The 21,528-nt window shown below is 43.6% G+C and overlaps 2 protein-coding genes across 6 annotated transcripts in view; both read right to left on the bottom strand.

Annotated features, from left to right (window-relative positions):
- The window catches only part of LOC113917388 (long-chain-fatty-acid--CoA ligase ACSBG2-like), a 37,646-nt gene extending 34,293 nt beyond the window's left edge, over nt 1–3,353 (bottom strand). For all 5 annotated transcript variants that reach the window (XM_027585149.1, XM_027585145.1, XM_027585146.1 and 2 more), the window contains exon 1: nt 3,126–3,353. The gene's annotated coding sequence lies outside the window, so the exon portion shown is untranslated. The remainder of the gene's footprint in view (nt 1–3,125) is intronic.
- A 597-nt stretch (nt 3,354–3,950) lies between these two features.
- LOC113917391 (60S ribosomal protein L17-like) lies at nt 3,951–4,505 on the bottom strand. The gene has a single exon (XM_035728923.1). It carries the CDS (start codon nt 4,503–4,505, stop codon nt 3,951–3,953), a length of 555 nt encoding a protein of 184 aa, XP_035584816.1.
- Between the last annotated feature and the right edge of the window lie 17,023 nt (nt 4,506–21,528).

The following is a 21,528-nucleotide window of genomic DNA, read 5'->3' as shown; positions in this document are numbered from 1 at the left end:
GCTCAAAACACTGTTCTCCCTAATCTTCATCTATCGATCCCTCCCCAAACTCAGTCTCTGCTTACAAGTCTGTTCTTCACAGGAATATCCCTTGTTATCCCAGGCTGAGCTAGACCCTACCTCCTCTTATTCCACCCTTTCTTTCCCTTTATTGCATGATTTAGCTTTGTAACTAGGTGTGTGTGTGTGTGTGTGTGTGTGTGTGTGTGAGAGAGAGAGAGAGAGAGAGAGAGAGAGAGAGAGAGAGAGAGAAAGAGAGCGAGAGAGAGAGAGACTATCTTGTTGATCATTATATCCCTAACACATAGCACGGTGCCTGGCACATGAAAGGGGTTCAATCAATATTAGGTGAATGAGTGTATATCTAAATATATTGACTCAGTAGACCTGTGGGTCTCAACCAGGGGCCATTCTGGCCCCCAGGGGACACTTGGCAGTGTCTGGAGACTTGGTTGCCACAAGTTGGGGCGTGCTACTGGTATCTAGCGGTTAGAGGCCAGAGACATTTCAATGCCCTGCAATGCCTAAGGTAGCTCCTCACAACTAAGAATTATCCGATCCCAAATGTCAATAGTGCCAATACTGAGAAACTCTGGACTAGACAAGGCAGTTACACGATGCAGATGGCTAGCGCTTAGAGTATTTTCTACACAGAAAAGTAATATGGGAGCTCTACCCAGAGACATTTCCTTGTGATCTTGGACTGAAGGGATCCTGGTAAAACCAGCAGTCCTGTCAAGACCAAGACTGTTTAGGGGCACCCGGGTGGCTCAGTCGGTTAAGTGTCTGCTTTTGGCTCAGGTCGTGACCCCAGGGTCCTGGGATCAAGTCCTGCATTGGGCTCCCTGCTCAGCAGGAAGTCTGCTTCTCCCTCTCCCTCTGCCTGCCACTCCCCCTGCTGTGTACTCTCTCTTTCTCTGTCAAATAAATACATAAAATCTTTTTTAAAAAAGACCAAGACTGTTTAATACAGAACAGCAACAGCAAGCAAAGCAAGTAACAGATGGGTCTTTCCTATGCACCGAACACTGTGCTGAAAGTTTTATGTGCATTAAGTCATTTAATCTTCACAATAATCCTAGGAGGTAGATACTATTAATCCCCATTTTACAAATGAAACTAGAACACAACAAGGTTAGTTTGCCTATGGTCACTGCATAATTTTTTCTTCTCAGTCTTGGGATCATTCATTCATTCATAAGCAGCTATAAGTGGAGATGGTATGGTTCTTCAATAAAGTTAAGGTCAAATCCAGCCCTGTGTTTAAAGCGTCTCTACAGATGAAGAATGTCTGTGTATTGAGACATCAGAAAAGAGTAAATCAAGACAAGTCACTGACTGGGGTAAGATATTTGCTCTGTTCATATCCCAAGAAAAAATTCATATCCAGAATATGAAAAGAGCTGCTATGGATTAAAAAGGCATAGGTAAATAGTCCAACTGGAGATGGGCAAAAACATGAACAAGCAGTTCACAGGAAACATGAAAGGGCTATAAACCAGGACAAGAAGCTCAGGTTATTTGTAGTCAGGGAAATGACCATTAAATGAGATATCGTTTCATTCCTAGTAGATACAAAAATGCATACGAGTGCTGGAGAGGAAAGAGAATGGGGGCTCTCCTCCACTAAGGGTGGGAGCTAAAGATGGCATGCCCAGTTGGCAAAGCTCTGGTGTTAACCATTAACAGTGAACATGTACGTATCCCTGAGTTGGCATTTTCCCTCCCAGGTATATATACACAAGAGAAACTTGCACATCTGCCTCAGGAGACATGGGTAAGAATGTTTGTAGCAGCAGCATCCATAAGAATCCCACACTGGAAAACCCCAAATATCTATCAGTGGAAGAGTGGATATATCCATTATGTTCTACTGCACTGTGCAGAAGAATGCAGGAATATACGCAAAAATTTGGATGCACTTCCCAGCCAAGATGCTGATAAAGAAGCAGGTTGCAGTATGATTCTATTTATATAAAGTTCACAAACAGGCAACATTAATTAGTACTTGTTTGGGGGCTAAAACTAAGGGAAAGTTTCTGCATGCAATTCACTGCTTCATGAAAGCAGTGGTTACTGCTTTCATGAGAGGGAGGAACATAAGAAAAAGTAGGCCACACAGAGGACCTCCAAGTTACTAGTAACATTTTATTCCATAAAGTTAAATAGGCATATAGACATTTATTGCTATTCACTCAATTTTCAGATATGTTTTTGTATTATCTTATATGTAAGTTGTTTAATAATTTTATTTTAAAGAGAGAGTGAGCACGGAGAGGGTGGCAGAGGGAGAGGGAGAGACAGAATCTCAAGCAGACTCCCCACTGAGCATGGAGCCTGACACGGAGCTCGATCCCTTGATCCCAAGATCATGACCTGAGCCAAAATAAAAAGACACCTAACCGAGTCACCCAGGCACCCCATTTCACCATTTTCAAAGGCCATATAGGGTTTATTGTAACTGCAAAAATTATTCAACACTAAACATCTCATCAATATGAGTTACTGCATTTAAGGGACAAAGGGTGAAAAAACATATGATCCCTTCAAGATAGAATTTGATGAAATATCCATTGTTTATGAAAATCTTTAGCAAATAAGAAATGGAAGACATTTCCTTAACTTGATAAAGTATATCTAGCAGAAATATTCAATAAATATTATACTTAATAATAGCAACAAAATCACTGGACGGATTTCTAAGAAATCAGGAATAAGACAAAGATGTCAGCTATCACTGCTACTATTCAGCAAAGATGAAGGTTCTTAGCCAATGCAATAACATAAGAAAAATAAATGGAGGGAGTACGGATTGGAAACAGATAACATTGTCATTTTGCAGATAACATGATTGACTACCTAGACTATCCAATAAACTGAGAAGCTATTATAAATAAAAATTTCTGTAAAGTGATTAGGCAAAAGATCAATATTCAAAGAGCAATCAATAGCTCTTTTGTACACCAGCAGCAATCAGTGAGAAAATGCAACAGAAAAAGATACTAAGGGTTTAGCTCAAGGCCAAAATGTGTGCCTACGGTAAGACTAAGTCCTAGTGAAATATACTGCTGAATGACAGCCAGACACTGAATCCCAAAGGACCCCCACATGCTCCTCTCCCATACCACTGTCACTTGTCATGAGTCCTGGCCATCATGGCACGGCATTGGTTGCTGAGACATCTGGGCACTCAGAGTGTTTTCTTCTTCCACAAAGATGATAAACAAATTGCCTCTCCTGGAAATCTGGACATGTGCTTCACCTTCCCAGACCTCGTCACCGTCAGGATCCAACCAGGATAGTAGTGGTGACAAGAGGCAGAAAGGTGGACGCGGTATTCCTCCCCAACAGCCCTTCTACTCCATTCAACCTTCTAGAACCTTCCATCCCAGACACCTCTTGTGACATCACTGGCTGTCCCTCCCTCCCCACCCCACCCCCACCCCTGGAGGAAACTGCTTCTGGGGCAGGAGGATTGCTGTTCTCTTTTCACTCATTCATTTGTTCATGCATACATATGTTCACGCATTGCACTCCTGCAACGGAATTTGTGAAATTTACGTGGAGCCACCACACTTATGTTGGGCATTGTGCTAGATGCTGGGGACACAAAGAGGAGCAAAACCAGATGAGGTCTGTTCAGAAACCCAGCAGGAAAACCTAGACTCATACAAACGAATGCAAACTTACAATTGTGCAGAGAGACCCAAGTCAAGTGGATTTGATGAAGGACCTGACACAGGGAGGTCAAGAGAGCTTCCCTGAGCAGAGACAGCAAGGATCCCATCACTTCCGATTCACTGCCATATGTTATGTATCTTCAGTCTGCCTCTTGTTCTCTATGTCTGTTTTGCTCCTTGCTGCATCCCTGGCAGGGCACAGAGCAGGTGCTCGATACATAAAGATTTTTTTTTCTCTTTTTATTTTTATTTGCATTTATTCTGCAGAATTTACTCCCGGGCCATAAGTTTTTGTTTCTTCAGTTTCTTCTGGGATATCTTTTTCTTCTGTGCAACCTCCTCTTCTGGTTTAGGAACGATCTGCTCTTTTTCAGTAAGGATCATCTCAGTGTGGCAGGGAGAGCTCATGTATAGGTTAATCCGACCATGAACCCTGTACGTTCTACACCGCATCTTGGGGGCTTTGCTCATCTGGATGTGCTCAATGACTAGAGAATCAACATCTAAACCCTTAAGTTCAGCATTACTTTCTGCATTTTTAAGCATGTGCAGTAAAAATTCAGCACTCTTCTTGGGCCTCCGGCCCTGTGTCCAGCCCCATTGTTTGGCCTGGGCACACCTACCAACTCCACCATTGTAGCGACTGAATGGCACACACTGCTTCTGTAAAGTGACGTCTTTCAGATACTTGGTGGCTTTTCGGATATGCGTACCCCTGATGGCCTGGGCAGTTTCACATGTGTTCTTAAAGTGAACACAAAGATTTGAACCTCTTGATTTAGATGATTTCGTAGGGTTTTCTGGGTCAAGCGAATAGCGAACCATTTTCAGAGGTCACCTCAGGCCGCTTAGGGGAAGAGCTCAATACATAAAGATTTATCAACCAAATATTCTGCCCTGCTGAGAGAAAAGAACGAGGAGTGTTCCATTGTCCCTGGAGACTTCTGGGTGGTCAGGTCCATGGCTGACCAGTGTTCACGTCACAGAGTACAGAGGTGGCTGTGGCTGGGAGAGCCGGTATCCACCAATATCCATTTGGCTCCTTCTCTAGACCCCTTGCCTAATGACTGTGTTTCCCAGGCCCCTTGTTGCTACATGTGGTCATCTGGCTAAATCCTGACCCATGGGAAAGAAGTGACGGAGGCAACTTTGGGGTCATGCCTTTAATGGACGGGAGATGGTGTTCATGGATAGGCAAATTCACAGAGACAGAAAGTAGAACAGAGGTTGCAAGGGGCTGGGGGAGGGGGATGGGGAATGATTGCTGATAGGTATAGAGCCTACCTTTGGGGTGATGGAAATATCTTGGAACTAGACAGAGGTGGTGGGTGCACAACATCATGAATGTACTAAACGCCACTGAGTTGTCTGCTTTAAACTGATTAATGGTTAATCTAATGTGAATTTTTCTTCAAAATTGTTTAAATAAATAGATTATTCTGACCCTGTGACATGATTTAATATTCAGAATGCACTCCATTAGAGCAACTAAAGATCAGAGAGGCCAAGCCACTTGGTGGAGGTCACACAGGAAGCAAGTGGCAGAGGGGCAGAAGTCATGCCTGGCTCTGTAACTCTGCTCTGTCCTAGCTCTTCACAGAACATGGCTGTGTGACCATTCCGACTGATACAACATAAAGGCAAGTCAGCTTCTGGAAACAAATCTGCTTTAAAGGACAAGCAGGAAAGGAAAGATCACTGCAGTTTCCCCTTCCCCTCTCTTCCTGCCTGGAATGAGGATGTCCTGTGTGGAGCCACTGCAGCTATTTTGTAATCATGAAGCAAGAAGATGGGGCACGAGAAGCCAGCAGCTTAGGACATTAAGATCCTGGGCCTTTGATGGCAACAGTGAGTAGCTGAATCAAAGCCAGCATCCATTTACATGTAGATTTCCCATCTGCTGAGAAAAAATAAGCCCCTGATTAAAAAAAAAAAAATTATTTATTTATTTTGTAGAGAGTGAGCATGCGTGTGAGTTGGGGGGGGGTGGCAGAGGGAAAGAGAGAGAGAATCCTCAAGCCGACTTCCTGCTGAGTGCAGAGCCCGACGCATGGCTCGATCCCAAGACCCTGAGACCATGACCTGAGCCAAAATCAAGAATCTGGACACTTAACCAACTGAGCCACCCAGGTGTCCCCAAGCCCAATTTTTAAAAAAATATTTTATTTTTTTTTAAAGATTTTATTTATTTGAGATAGAGAGAGAGCATGAGCAGGGGGAGTAGCAGAGGGAGAGGGAGAAGCAGGCTCCCTACTGAGCAGGGAGCCCGACGTGGGGCTCGATCCCAGGACCCTGAGATCATGACCAGAGCCGAAGGCAGACATTTAACCAACTGAGTCTCCCAGGCACCCCAAAAAATATTTTATATTTAAGTAATCCCTGTGCCCGACATGGGGCTTGAACTCCTAACCCCGAGATCAAAAGTGGCATGCTCTACCGACTGAGCCAGCTAGATGCCCCAAGCCCCTATTTCAAAACCTGCTTTGGTTAGATTTTCTTTTAGACGAAGTCAAATGCTAACAGCTATAACCTTCAAGTGATATTTCTGGGCTGACTTGGAGTTAACAGTTTATGATGGACATAGGTTATCTAGCTAAATAATTAGCCCCAGATTTCTCAAGACAAAAGTCTTAAACTCATTCATGGTGCTCCCATATACTTGGTAGCAATGCATCAGTGCAGCTCTGTTGAAGAACAACTTGGCTGTATTTGTCAAAAATTTAAAACATATATCCTTTTTTCCCTGTTTCTGTATTGTGTCAATTTGGTATTCTATGGGGCTGACTCATTACTTTTTTATATTTAAATTAATATCTTTTTTAAAAGATTTTATTTCTTTATTTGACAGAGAGAGACCCAGCGAGAGAAGGAACACAAGCAGGGGGAGTGGGAGAGGGAGAAGCAGGCTTCCCGCGGAGCAGGGAGCCCAGTGCGGGGCTCGATCCCAGGATCCTGGGATCATAGCCTGAGCCTAAGGCAGACCCTTAACGACTGAGCCACCCAGGTGCCCCTTAAGTTAATTTCTAAAAATATTATGAAAGTAATACACATATATGTGCTTTTAATTTCAAAATCTGATTAAAAAGTGGGCAGAGGAAATGAATAGACATTTTCCCAAAGAAGACATGCAAATGGCCAGCAGGTACATGAAAGATGCTTAACATCACTCATCCTGAGGGAAATGAAAATTAAAACCACAATGACCTATCACCTCACACCTGTTAGAATGGCCGTTGTCAAAAATACAAGAGATAACAAGCATTGGCAAGGATGTGGAGAAAAGAGAACGCTTGTGCACTGTTGGTAGGAATGTAAGTTGGTGCAGCCACTGTGGGAAACAGTATGGACGTTCCTCAAATTAAACCATTATATTATATGATCCAGTGATTTTACTTCTGGGTATATACCCAAAGGAAGTGAAAATAGGATCTCAAATTGAGATCTGCACCCTCATGTTCATTGCAGCATTTTTAATGATAGCCAAGATATGGAAACAACCTAAGTGTTGGTCAATAGATGGATGGATAAAGAAAATGTGAGATGTATGCGCGTGCATGCACACACACACACACACACACACACACACAGGACTACTATTCAGCCTTACAAAGGAAGGAAATCCTGCCATTTGCAACAACATAGATGGACTTTGAGGACATTATGCTAAGTGAAATAAATCAGAGACAAATACCATATGGTCTCACTTAAATGTGGAATCTAAAAACAAGACGAAAGAAAAAACCGAACTTAAGGATACAGAGAATAGACTGGCAGTTGCCAGAAGTGGGGCGGTGAGCATGGGCAAAGTAAGTGAAGGGGGTCAAGGGGTACAAACTTTCAGTTATAAAATAAGTTAGTCCCGGGGATGCAATGTGTAGCATGGTGGCTGTAATTAACATACTGTACTGCATATTTGAAAGTTGCTAAGAGAGGGCCGCCTGGGTGGCTCAGTTGGTTAAGCGACTGCCTTCGGCTCAGGTCATGATCCTGGAGTCCCGGGATCGAGTCCCACATCAGGCTTCCTGCTCAGCGGGGAGTCTGCTTCTCCCTCTGACCCTCTTCCCTCTCGTGCTCTCTATCTCTCATTCTCTCTCTCTCAAATAAATAAATAAAATCTTAAAAAAAAAGTTCTGGAAAGTTGCTAAGAGAGTAGATCTTAAAAGTTCTCATCACAAGAAAAAGATTGTAAGTACATTTGCTGACAGTAACAAGATTTATTGCGATCATTTTGCAACATATCTAAATAGAATTATGTGGTACACCTGAAACTCATGTTATATGTCAGTTATATCTCAATAAAAAATAGTAGTAAAATAAGATAACGAAGCCCCCCAAACATCCCCTCAAGTAGAGGGCCGCATTTGGCCCACGGGATGGTGGTTTGGCATTCCCCCTGTAGACCAGCCCTGGTGATGTTCCGTTTTATTTTTCTAGAGAAAATCTGTACGTTTTCTCAGAGCTCCCCCTGGTGGGAGCTTCCATCTCTCTCTGCACCCCCTCCCGGCCGCCCCTCCCCCACCCCACCGCCCCCTGGGGAGCATGAAGCCCTGCATCTGGAGTCTCTACCTACAGGTAACAGAGATGGACTGCCCTGACAGTAGGCTGCTGTGGTTTTTTTCTTTTTTCTTGTGTTTTTTTATTTTTATTAATTATTTATTTATTTGAGCTAGAGTGAGAGTGAGAGAGTGAGAAAGCGCAAGTGGGGGGTGCGGGGGGGAGGGAGGAGCAGAGGGAGAGGGAGGAGCAGGCTCCCCACTGAGCAGGGAGCCCAACACGGGGTTCGATCACAGAATCCTGGGATCGTGACCTGAGCAGAAGGCGGACGCTTAACTGAGCCACCCAGGCGCCCCGGCCGCTGTGTTTTTTTTTTAAGTTTTAATTTTTTATTAAGGTAATACATATACATTGTTTCACCATTCTTGTTTGAGTATCTAAAAGATCAGAAAGATTTATAACAAAGTAACAGTCCCCTGTTCCACCTCCACCTGCGTAAATCCCTTCCTCTAGTAACCAAATATTTTCAACACTGACTCTTTCCTCTTGTATTAACCTCGCTTTCAGACATTATCTTCTTTAACTTCCTGTTATGGCCTTGCTCTCTGATGATGTCCTACATGCTTTAATATTTTTTTCCCATTATGTTTGCCTTAGGCCTACCAGTGGCTTTTTGTTTTGTTTTGTCTTTTTGTTTTGCCACGGGCTTAAACATCCAGGACAAAGATTGGCAAACTACAAGGCTTATGCCAATCTGGCCTTCCGCTTGTTCATATAAATAAAGTTTTATTGGCACGGAGCCATGCCCATTCATGTATTTCTTGTCTCTGGCTACTTTTGTGCTTTAACAGCACAGCGGCGAAGTTGTGACAGAGACCATATGACCCACCAAGCCAAAAATGTTGTTATCTGACCCGGACAGATAAAGGTTACCAACCCCTGATATAGGATAATCCATCTTTCTTTCCCTTCTTGGGAATCTTGGACTCTGAGCCCACTCTCCCCTCAGTTCCTGTCTTCTGGTCTGGTTGTTCATATGTGGGATGAGGTCATGCAGGATTTGGGTGAGTCCTAAATTCAATGACTAGCATCTTTATAGGACACACACACACACACACACACACACACACACACACACACACACACGGATCCAGAAGGGGGCTCCCGGTGGAGATAGCTCCCAGCAAAGGCCCCAGTTCCCATATTCATGTGTATCACATTCTTCTTCAAATATAATTTCACTTTTTGTAATTTGTGAATGGCTTGTAAAAAGTGGTTTATAATTTCCTATCACCTGTCAACTATAATTTCACCTGTTGCACAATTTGCAAAAGTTGTTTTTCATTTCTTATCAACTGTGCACACAAAGTTTCTTGGCAATTGTGTCTATCAAAATTGGAGGAAATCGGAAACCAACCAAATGTCTGTCAACCCAACAAATGGGTAGCTAAATTCTGGTGTTTTCATACATTAGAATACTACTAACAATGTTTTTAAAAAGGTGAATGAGTGATGCACTCAACAATAGGGATGAATCTCTCAGACATAATTTTACGCAAAGAAGTCAGACCCAAGAGAGTACATTCGCAAAAGATTGAGATACCTAAGGGAAAACAAAAGGGAGTTCTTTTACAATTTGGAGTTTTTCAAGAGTTGCACATTTTTGTCTGTATCTTTACATTTCTTAATATCATTTTGGCCTGTGCTCACAACAAGATAAAATAAATATATCCTGATCTGAATCGACAGAACAGCTTCTTTCCCCCGCTACCCGCCACTTCATATACCGAAAATATACAATAAGACCAGACTCCACCGTAACTTTAACAACGTGAGGAGCTTTGTTCCATCTGTGCTTAAAGCCCAATGCCTGTGTTCAAAGTCCCTAAAATGGGTCTGTGAAACGGTGGCCGGGCGGTGGGGGAGGGGGGAAGAAGTATGTCTCAGCTTCACCCCTGCGGGGCAGACTTCCCTTCAAGTGAAAAGTAAATATTCAGAAACAATAGTGGTCTGGAAAAAAAAAAAAAAAAAAACACGAAGACGTCCACAAGAAAATGCAGGGGAATGCCAAATCCGAACATTTAACTCTGTCCGTGAACCCACTGGCGTGGTTTATGATATTCTGTATTCTTTCCATATGGTTTCTTCGGGTAACTGATGAGCGTGGCAGAGTTCACGCAGCAGCATCCCCATAACATGGAGAACCAGTGTCCTCTGTGCACAGGTGAATAGGCTGTGAAGCTCACTGCCCGCCCCCCGTTAGACTGCCATGCCAGAGTGTTAGATCCTGAGATAATTTCTTTTTTAAGATTTTATTTATTTATTTGTCAGAGAGAGAGAACGTGAGCACAAGCAGGAGGAGCGGCAGGTAGAAGGAGGAGCAGACTTTCCGCGGAGCAGGGAGCCCGATGCGGGGCTCTATCCCAGGACCCCGGGATCATGACCTGACCCGAAGGCAGATGCTTAATGACTGAGCCACCCAGGCGCCCCCCTTATATCATTTCTTTTTTTTTTAAGATTTTATTTATTTATTTGAGACAGAGAGAATGAGAGAGAGAGAGGGCACATGAGAGGGGGGGAAGGGTCAGAGGGAGAAGCAGACTCCCTGCCGAGCAGGGAGCCCCATGCGGGACTCGATCCCGGGACTCCAGGATCATGACCTGAGCCGAAGGCAGTCGCCCAGCCAACTGAGCCACCCAGGCGTCCCCCCTTATATCATTTCTTAAAAGTCACTGATTTCCGTGCATGGAAGCTAGAGGAGTCACCCCACTGTTAACATCACAACTGGTGAGGTCACAAGTAAGCCAAGAGGCAAACATTCTTTGTTCCATGTTTCCAAAGCGGGCAGTAAGAATTCTCGACAGCTTTGGTCATTGAATTGTTTTAATTGCCCTCCTTAAAACCGCTCCCATGTTCTTTTCCTCTGTCCTCACCTTGCCCCTCTGATTGGCGGGCCATGTGGAACCTTGGGTGGCACGGCTATCCTAGACCCCTGCCGTGCCGCCCCCCCCGCCCCCCCCCCCCACCGGTTGCCTAGAAGTGGTTAAGGCAGTTGGCTGAAAAAAAAAAGGGACTGAAGGAAAAAATGTGGTTGAAGTGTATTCTGCCCGCCCTTTCGAAGGCTGTTCGAGGTCACAGCAGTTTGCTATGGAAATGATTCAGTATCGTGGAGAAATGCAGTGGCCGACGGCCAGAAAGCCCTGAGAAAAATAAAGATCTTGGTGGTGCACAGGTGTTCTCCACACAAAATCCACTCTTCCGAAGCTGCGTGATTATGGAAATTGTCCCTTTATGGCACCCTTGAAAGGATCAGATGCTCACGCTCAGGTCTGCGCCAAAAAAAGTGGCTCTGAAAACCACCTCCCCCAATGCATAAATGGCCTTTAAAGTTCTAATGGCACTGGTTAATTAACAGTCATTAGTTAAATTAAAAACAGTCAATTAGGAAGAAGCCCGTCTGCGAGAAAAAAAAGTTTTAACAACCACCGAAGGGAAATCCTTTCAAGGAGATTTGGAATGTGTTTCGTACCATTCTTGTACTCTAACTCACTTTTCGTGGTCCTGTGGTTTTATTGGCTGATTCTTTGCTTGTAAACATGTGGTTAAACCTTTTGTGTTGTTTGATTTTTATTTTGTATTTTAGCAGAAAATATCTTTTCATTTTATTATGCCTTTGGGGTTTTTTGACACGCCCCCCCCCCAAATCTGATGGGAGAAGTAATACTTGTGCTTGGTAAATACAAAGACACACAGACATGCAGACAGACAGCCTTGGTAGTACAACAGGATCTATAGAGAAAAGCTTAACCTTTCTCCTGGTGTGTCTATTCCCAGTTTATGTTTACTCCTTTCCAGGGATATTCTCTCCATACACAAGCATGCTGTAGAGGAGCAGCGGGGAGAGGTAGTCCTGGGTAGAGGTCAGGTGCATGCTTGGTTCACACCCCAGCTCTGCAGCTCATTAGATAGCTCTGTGAGCTTTCTGCAAGGAACATCTGGCTGCAGTCAGCAAGACTGTGGGTCCACAAAGGTAGCAGGGACTCCATATCCTTATCAGTCTGCAACCCAGCCCATGAGTTGCAGTAGCCGGAGTGTTCCCTGGTACATGGAACTTTCAGGGTTTAAAAAAAAAAATTTGAAGAGTATTGTTCAGATATAATTCACATAACATAAACTTCATTGTATCAAAGCATGTAATTCGGTGGTTTTAGTATATTTAAAGTGTTGTGTGGGGGCGTCTGGGTGGCTCAGTCGGTTGAGCGTCTGCCTTCAGCTCAGGTCATGATCCCAGAGTCCTGGGTTCGAGCCCCGCAGTGGGTTCCCTCCTCAGCGGGGAGTCTGCTTCTCCCTCTCCCTCTGCCTGCCGCTCTGCCTGCTTGTGCTCTCTCTCTCTCTCTCTGTCAAATAAACAAACAACCAAATAAGTAAAATCTTGTAAAAAATGAAGTATTGTGCGACCATCCCCATTATTTAATTCCAGAACATTTTCACTACCCCAGAAAGAAAACCCAGCCTCTGTCCCCATTAAACAGGCCCCTCTCAATTCCCCCGGCCCCAGCCCCTGACAGCCACTAATCCACTTCCTGTCTGTGGCCTTCCCTGTTCCAGACATTTCACTGACATGGAATCCCACACCGTGTGGCCCTTTGGGTCCGGTTCCTGTCACTGAGCATCGTGCGTGCCAGGTTCATCCGTGCTGTGGCGGGTGTCCATGCTTCACACTTGATGGCTGCCTAATAGTCCATTCTGTAACCCTATCACATGTCGCTTATCCATTCAGCACTTGATGGACGTTTGGGTCCTTTCCACATTTTGGTTATTGTGACTAATGCTGCCGCAGACCTTCGTAGACAGGTTTTTGTGTGGACGAATGTTCCCAATCCCTCTGGATATTTACCTAGTTGGATTGCTGGGTCATACGATAACTGCTTCACTTTTTGAGGAACTGGGGGTTTTCAGTTCACACAGCAAAGTCCCAGGGAAGCCTGATGCATTGGCCACACCATGTGAATGATTCCTCCTTGATGTCATGGGCCTGGAGCCTTAGTTAAGAGGATGAAGCAAGCAAGATGCTGCCTTCCATACACCCCATTCCCTCCACCACTACCAACGTTTCTGCTCCTATGGCTTCCTGTACCACAGACCCTAGCTCTGCCATTTTCCCTAAACTGTTCCCTTATGTGATCCTCGAGAGCAGCGTGTGGTTCGGGTAGCTTCTTCAAGCAGGCAAAACTCTTTTGGGAACAGACTGTAAGCAGAGGGCACTAGGGGAAATGTCAGCCTCTCCTCAGTCCACTGAGGAGCAGAGGTTCATCCCTTTCCTTCCCGGCTGCCCCAAGCCCAGGACCAACAGGGACCTGGTGCTTTTTGATGAAGGATTACTTGGACCTGCACTTGCATTGGGATCCTGGGAAGTGAAGAGTGACGAACAGAAGGTAAGTCCTGAGCTGAATTTTCCTGCAGGAAATTCACACCCGTCCCCTGCCCTAACGTGATCTGTAACCACTCCTTGAGCCGGAGATTGTGGGATCGCGATGGAAAGCTGCGGACGATCTAGGAGCAACTCTTGTCTGTCTTTCGTGGATTCGAGTCAGAGGCTTAAAACCCTTCTGATAGGCACAGAATTGCACTGTCTTCCTCTTCGTTCTGCTCGTGGACAAGCTTCCTCGAAGTTTCTGCCCATCTAACCTTGAGGGATTTGGGCAACGAAAGAATTGAAAGCAGGGTATCTGAGAGATGTTTGCACACCCACTTTGCTAGCAGCATTATTCACAATGGCAAGGAAGTGGAAACAACCCAAGTGTCCACTGATGGATGAACGGATAAACACAGTGCAGTCCATCCACGTGCAGGAATACGCTCCAGCCTTAGGAAGGAAGGGTCCCTGAGACCTGCCATGATGTGGAGGGACCCTGCGGACACTGTGCTCAGCGAAAGGAGCCAGACACAGAAGGACACATCCCGCAGGACCCCACTCCCAGGAGGTCCCCAGAGGAGTCCCATCCACAGAGACAGAGAGGAGAGGGTGGGAGCCAGGGCTGGGGCAGGGGGTGGGGAGTCTGTACTTCGTGGGGACAGAGTCTCTGTGTGAGGTGATGAAAAGTTCTGGAGATGGAGGGTGGGGGTGGCTGCACGACAATGTGAGTGTGCTTCATGCCACTGAGTTTTACACAAAAATGGTTAAACTAGAAAATTTTATGTATATTTTATCTCAGATTTTAAAAACTTTTTTAAAAGATAGATTTGAGCAAGTTTGCACCTGCAGGCTTGGTGATCTAACATCCATTTATTCAATCGTGATTTAGTGAGGAACAGCTGTGGTTCAAACTTGATTCTAGACCAGGGTTTCTTAGCCTTGGCACTTGACATTAGGGCTGGATTATTCTCTGGGGTGGGACCATCCTGTGCATTGTAGGGTGTTGAGCAACATCCCTGGCCTCTCCCCACTCCGTGCCAGGAGCCCCTCTTAGTTGTGACAATCACAAATGTCCCCAGACATTGCCAGGTGTCCCCTGTGGGGCAGAATTGCTCTTGGTTAAGAACCTCTGCTCTAGGTGATGAAGATCCCGGAGAGGAGGTGGAAAAGGTCCCTGCCCTAATGGAACCTGCTTAGCCTGGATGGGGTTGGGGAGAGGCAGTCCTCAGAAAAGCAGATGGAAACAGGGTGTGAAACTGGAATTTCCACCGGTGACAAGACACAAAGATCATGAACTCCCCAGTGAGATGCCAGCTGGACTTCAGGTTTTCAGAGGAAATTGCTGAGAAAGAGGGTCCCAACCCTTTGCGCACCTACACTGAGGGTGCAGAAGGGTGAGGGCAGGAGGGAACTTGTTCAAAGGGCATCTGGGCAGGGAGCTTCTGGGGTGCTGAGTGCTGGGTACGGGGAGGGCCTGGTGAGGGCACCCCAAGGGCACACCTAGGGCAGGGTCTGTGTGCTGTAGCCACTGCAGGGAGGCATGCGAGAAACCGAAGGTCCAGAGATGTCTGGGCAGCCGAGGGAGGCAACCTGCTGCTAAATCAGGATGGGTCTGTCTGGGAAGAGGTGCTCATGAACAAGAGAGCTGGCGTGGAGGCATCTTCGATGTTCTCCTGAAACCTGTGCTGACTTCCTTCCGCAGATGAGCCAGTGGTGGTTCCCGAATTCCTAGGGGCCAGGGAGAGAGTGAGATGGGCCAGGTAAAAGGAGCTGCAGGTGACAGCCCGCTGCGGTGGTGGTTGGGGGAGGGGTGTTGTGTATCCAGGGCCAAGCCCACGAGATCCCCTGTGCTTCATTTCATACTCTGCTGTCGCAGTCTTGAAGCCCTAAATAATTGTCAAACGAGCCTTTTTCTCCCCAGGCTGACACAGGCGGGGTGCAGCTCAGTATTCCATCTCCAGGGACTTTAGTTTTCTCCTTCTTCCGGGGCAGCAGCAAGAAGAGGAATGTGCGGTAGAGTTAGACATCAGCGAAGTGCAGACCTTTGCGTGGGAGAGCCATGACATTGCAGGTTGCCGCTCAACTTCTTACGATGTTCTCCTTCACTGGAGGGCCAAGGGCAATTAATTGGATTTTCTTGAAATGTGATGGGGCAGGGTCCCCACTTTGTCCTGTCTCTCTGGAGGACAGCTGTCATGTGGCAAGCCTAAACCTCCTGCTTCCTCACATCAGACTGAAGTAACTTACTACGTACAGCCAGTTCTGCTATAAGGCAATATAGGCATTCCTAAAAATCACTGCCCTGGGCAGAATCCCCCAGTAAAAACCACAGGTCCGTGGCAAAATTGGATAAGGACATCAATACCCAAACACTTCATCATTGAGTTACATGCTTAAAAAAGAACTAATCAATATGGTAGCCAAATTTTAAAAATAACTTTATTGAGCTACAATTCATATACCATAAAATTCGTCTTTTTAAAGCATGTAATTTGGGGGCTTGAGAATATGCACAGAGTTGTACAGCCAACACCACAATCAATTTTAGAACATTTTTGTCACTCCAAAAAAAACGCGTCCCAATTAGCAGTTACTCCCCCTCCTCCTCCCCCAGCCCCTGACAGCCTCTAACCCTGGTTTCTGTCTCTGTAGATTTGCTTATTCTGGAAATTTCATATAAATGGAGGCACACACTGTGTGGCCCTTTAGTGTCTGACTTTTCTCACTGAGCATCATGTTTTCAAGGTTCATCCATGTGGTAAGCATGAGTCCGTGCTTCACTCCTTTTTATAGCAGAATGATGTTCCATTGTATGGATTTACCATATTTCATTTATTTGTCCATCCATTGATGGTTATTTGGATTATCTCTGCTTTTGCCTGTTTTGGATAATGGCACTATGAAAATCCATGGACAAGTTTTTGTGTGGACATATGTTTTCATTTCTGTTGGGTATATATACTTAGGAGTGAAATTGCTGGCTCGTATGGCAATTCTATGTTTAACTTTTTGAGGAATCAACATAGTGTTTTCCCAAGTGGCTGCATCATTTTACATTTCTGCTAGCATTGTATGAGTGTTATGATTTCTCCATGTACTTGCCAATGCTTGTTATTATCTGTCTTTTTTATTATTGCTATCTTATTGGATGTGAAGCAGTAGTTCATTGTGGTTTTGATTTGTATTTCCCTGATGACAAACGGTTTTGAGCATCTTTTCATGGCTTGTTGACCATTTGTATATCTTGCTCATTTTTAAATTGGGTTATTTGTCCTTTTATTGTTGAGCTGTAAGAGCTCTTTATATATTCTAGACACAAGTCCCTTATCAGATATATGATTAGCAAATATTTTCTCCCATTCTGTGGGTTGTCTTTTCACTTTAGTGATGGTGTCTTTTGAAGCACACAAGTTTTTAATTTTGATGAAGTTTAATTAATTTATTTTCTTTTTTTCACTTGTGCTTTTAGTATCACATATAATGAAACCATTGCCAAACCAAGGTCATGAAGATTTACTCCTATATTTTTTCCCAAGAGCTTTATAGTTTTAGTTCTCATGTTGAAGTCTATGATCCATTTTTTTTTTTTTTGAGCGACAGTATGAAGTTTATTGAGTGATAGAGTACAAAGCTCCAGAAGAGGGAAGGGACCTAAGAGGGTTGCCCAAGTCTATGATCTATTTTAAGTTAATTTTGTATATGGTGTGAGGTAGGGGTCAATGTTTATCCTTTTGCACGTGGCTATCCAGTTGTCCCAGGACCGTTTGTGTAAGAGACTGTTTTTTCCTCATTGAGTGGTCTTGACACCCTTTTCAAAAATTGATTGACTGTACATATGCAGATTTATTTCTGGGTTCTCAATGCTATTCCATTTATCTGTATGTCTAACCTTATGTCATTACCACAATATAGTTTTGTAGTATGTTTTAAAATCTAGAAGTGTGGGTCTTCCAATTTTGTTCTTCTTTTGCAGTATTGTTTGGGCTATTCTGGTTCATTGAGTTTCTATGTGAAGTTTACAGTCAATTTCTGTGAAATTGTCAATTTCTGTGGGGAGAAAAACAGCTGGATTTTTGATAGAAATAGTCTATAGATCAGTTTGGGGAGTATTATCTTAATAATGTTAAATCTGATCCATGAACATGGGATATCTTTTGATTTACTTGGGTCTTCTCTAATTTCTTTCAATGATGTTTTTTAGTTTTCATTGAACAAATCTTGGCTTCTTTTATTAAATTCATTTCTCTGTCTTTTATTCTTTTTGGTGTTATTGTAAATGGACTTCTTTTTTAAATTTTATTTTCAGATTGTTCGTTGCTAATGTATAGAAAAACAATTGAATTTTGCGTATTGATCTTGTACTCTGCAACCTTGCTGAACTCATTTATTAGTTCTAATAGCTTTTTAATGGGTTCCTTAGGATTTTCGACATACAAGATCATGCCATCTCCAGACATAGTTTTCCTGCTTCCTTTCCAATCTGGGTGCCTTTTATTTATTTTTTATGCCTAATTACCCTGGCTAGAACATCTAGTACAATGCTAAATAGAAGTGGCAAGAGCAGATCTCTCTGACTTGTATATATACACCATATCTTCTTCATCCATTCATCTGTCTATGGACATCTGACTCTTTCCATAGTTTGGCTATTGTGAACATTGCTGTTATAAACATTGGGGTGCAGGTGCCCTTTCGATCACTGCATTTGTATTTTTGAGGTAAATATCCAGTAGTGCAATTTCTGGGTCATAGGGTAGCTCCATTTTCAACTTTTTAAGGAACCTCCATACTGGGGAACCTACATAGGGGGAAAGCATTTAGTTTTTCCCCATTAAGTATCATTGTCTTTGGTGCATTTGTAGATGCCCTTTATCAGGCTGGGGAAGTCCTCTATTCCTAGTTAGTTGAGTGTTGCTTTGTTTCAATCATGAAAGAGTTTTGGATTTTATCAAATGCTTTTTTTCTGTTAAGATGATCATATAGTTTTTGTCCTCTATTCTATTAAGATGATTAAACTTTTTTTTTTAAGTCAAAACAACCAACTTTGCATTCCTGGATAAATTCCACTTGGCCATGGTGGGTAAATCTTTTTGTGTATTGCTAGATTTGGCTTGCTAGGATTTTGCTGAGAATTTTTGCATTTGTCTTCATAAGGGATAATGGTCTGTAGTGTTCTCTTTTTGTGATGTCTTTGTCTGGTTTTGGTATCAGGATAGGATAATATTGGTCTCATAGAATGTTAGAATGGCCTCACAGAGTATTCCCTACTCTTCTACCTTTAAGAATAGTCTGAGGGATTTGTGTTAGTTCTTCTTTAAACATTTGGTAGAATTCACCAGTGATGCCTTCTGGTCCTAGGCTTTTCTTTGCGGGACATTTTTGGATTACTAATGCAGTTTTTCTCCTTTCATAGGTTCACTCAGATTTTCTATTTCCTCTTGAGTCATTTTCTAGGAATTTGCCCATTTCATCTGGGATATCTGATTTATTGGCATACAATTGTTCATAGCATTGCTTTACCATCTTTTCTATTTATGTAAAGTTGTTTGTGATGTCCCCTCTTTGATTCCTGATTTAAGTCTTTTCTCTTTTTATCCTGGTCAGTCTAGTTAAAGATTTGTCAGCTTTCCTGATCCTTTCAAGGAACTAACTTGTGATCTTCTTAATTCTCTTTATTGATTTTCTAATCTCTATTTCATTTATTCCCACTCTAATCTTTATTATTTCCTAACTTCTGCCAGCTCTGGGTTTGGTTTACTTTTATTTTCCAGATCTTAAGGTGGAAGATTCAATTATTGAATTGAGGTCTTTCTTTCTTTTTTAACACAGGTGATTACAGCTATAAATATTCCTCCACTTTAGCTGAACCCCACAGATTCTGGTATGTTGTGTTTCATTTTCAGTCATCTCCAAGTATTTTCTAATTTCTAATTTTCTAATTTCTTTTTAAAAATATATTATTTATTTATTTGAGAGAGTGAGAGAGCGAGAACAGGGGTGGGAGCAGAGGGAGACGGATTAAGTAGACTCTGTGCTGAATGCAGAGCCCAACTCAGGGCTTGATCCCAGGACCCTGAGATCATGACCTAAGCCGAAATCAAGAGTCAGGTGCTTAACTGACTGAGCCATCCAGGTGTCCCTCTAATTTTCTAATTTCAAGTATTTCTTTTTTTTGTTAAGATTTTATTTATTTATTTGTCAGAGAGAGTGAGAGAGAGCACAAGGAGGGGGAGCAGAAGGCTCCTTGCCGAGGAAGGAGCCTGATGCGGGACTCGATCCCAGGACCCTGAGATCATGACCTGAGCTGAAGGCAGTTGCTTCACCGACTGAGCCACCCAGGCGTCCCTAATTTTGAATATTTCTAATTCCATAGTATTTTCTATTTCCTCACCATTTCTTCTTTGAGATAGCAGAGCTTTACATGTGTTAAAGGGTTAAGAAATACATAAAGATTACTGTAAAAATGGCATCAAGTTGGGACAAATTTGCATTTTCAAAACAAGAGTTATAACAGAATGGGCTGTACAACATGGCCACAAGTCACCTCCCATCATGCCCTAAAATTTTATCACTCAGCTCCCTACATCCTGTCCATCAGAATGTTCTCCAAGATGTACCCTCGGGCCACCTTCTCATCCCCACCCCTGGGTCCCTAAACCAAGCCACTATACTTGTCAGTCCAGGAGAACTGTAAAAGTCTCCTGAGTTCTCACTCTGTCTTTCTTGCCTCCTACAGTCTGTTCCCCATGCAGTAAGCTTTTTGAAAATCACAAATCACCAATCTGATTACATCTCCCTCCTGTTTAAAACCCTCCAATGCCTTCCCAGTCTGATGAGAAACCCTTCCCATGGCCTATCAGACTTGAAATGAAATGAACCCCTCCATCCCCTGACTCACTACCCCCCACTGACTTATGACCTCCCCATTCTTTCTGCTCCAGCCATCTCCAGTGACCCCGCTGGTTCTTTAAAATGAGTTTCCATCCCAGAGATTTTGAATTCTTGATATTTTCTTCCCTGTCCTCATTAATCCAACCTTGGCCCAAATGTCATCCTCTCAGAGAGGCCTCGAGTGACCAGCTCTTCCTCCGCGGTCCATATAGCACTGAAAGCCTCACGTCCTGGGAAACCCCATAATATCAACCATTGAGGGTGGTTGCTCAGCCTTGAGAGACCGTCCCTGGCTACTCTATCCAAAATAAGCCCGACCCAGTTATGCCCCGAGTTGCTATTATATCACTTTTCCTACCGTGGGAACTGTGTCCCTAGCACCTAGAATGGTGGCTGACAAATAGTAGGCACTCGATAAATATTTCTGACTAAATTAATACTTGAAGGAAAGGAACTGATTCCTGCAGTCCTACGCTTAAGACTCTATCACATAAAAATCTGAAAGAAGCAACCTGTTAGAAAGTGGCAAAATCAATTCAGCAGGTGACCCTCAGCATTTTCATTAAAATGAATAGAATAGAAAAGATCAAGCATAGTTGCCTAGAGTATCATGTTATGAAAATTTTATTTTAGTTATTTTGTGTTTGTGTGGACTGGGCCTTTGGGTCAAATGTATTTTTTGCTGTGGTGTTGGGGTCCAAAATGTTTGAAAACCACTCATCTACTTACTGGTCAAATGCACAGGCTTTGGCCCCAGACTGCTGGGGGGGGAGGGAAGAGGGTTGGCAAACGTTTTCTATGAAAGTCTGGATAGTAAATATTCTAGTTTCTGTTTATGCCATTCCATCTTTGTGCAATGAATTAACTCTTCACTACTCAACTCTGCCTGTGTAGTGTGAAAACAGCCTTCCACAATCTCTTCAAGAATGGGCCTGGCTGTGTTCCAATAAAACTTTATTTACAAACACAGGCAGACATAATTTGGCCCAAGGTGTGGTCGGCCAACCTTTAAAGATACTGAAAATACTGGATTCCAGTAATACAAGA

Source organism: Zalophus californianus, chromosome 1, assembly GCF_009762305.2.
Source record: "Zalophus californianus isolate mZalCal1 chromosome 1, mZalCal1.pri.v2, whole genome shotgun sequence".
Lineage (NCBI taxonomy): Eukaryota > Metazoa > Chordata > Mammalia > Carnivora > Otariidae > Zalophus > Zalophus californianus.
This window is presented reverse-complemented; position numbering and strand designations above follow the sequence as displayed.

Excerpts from the sequence above, each read along its gene's own strand:
- LOC113917391 (XM_035728923.1), bottom strand. The coding sequence starts at position 4,505 with ATGGTTCGCTATTCGCTTGACCCAGAAAACCCTACGAAATCATCTAAA.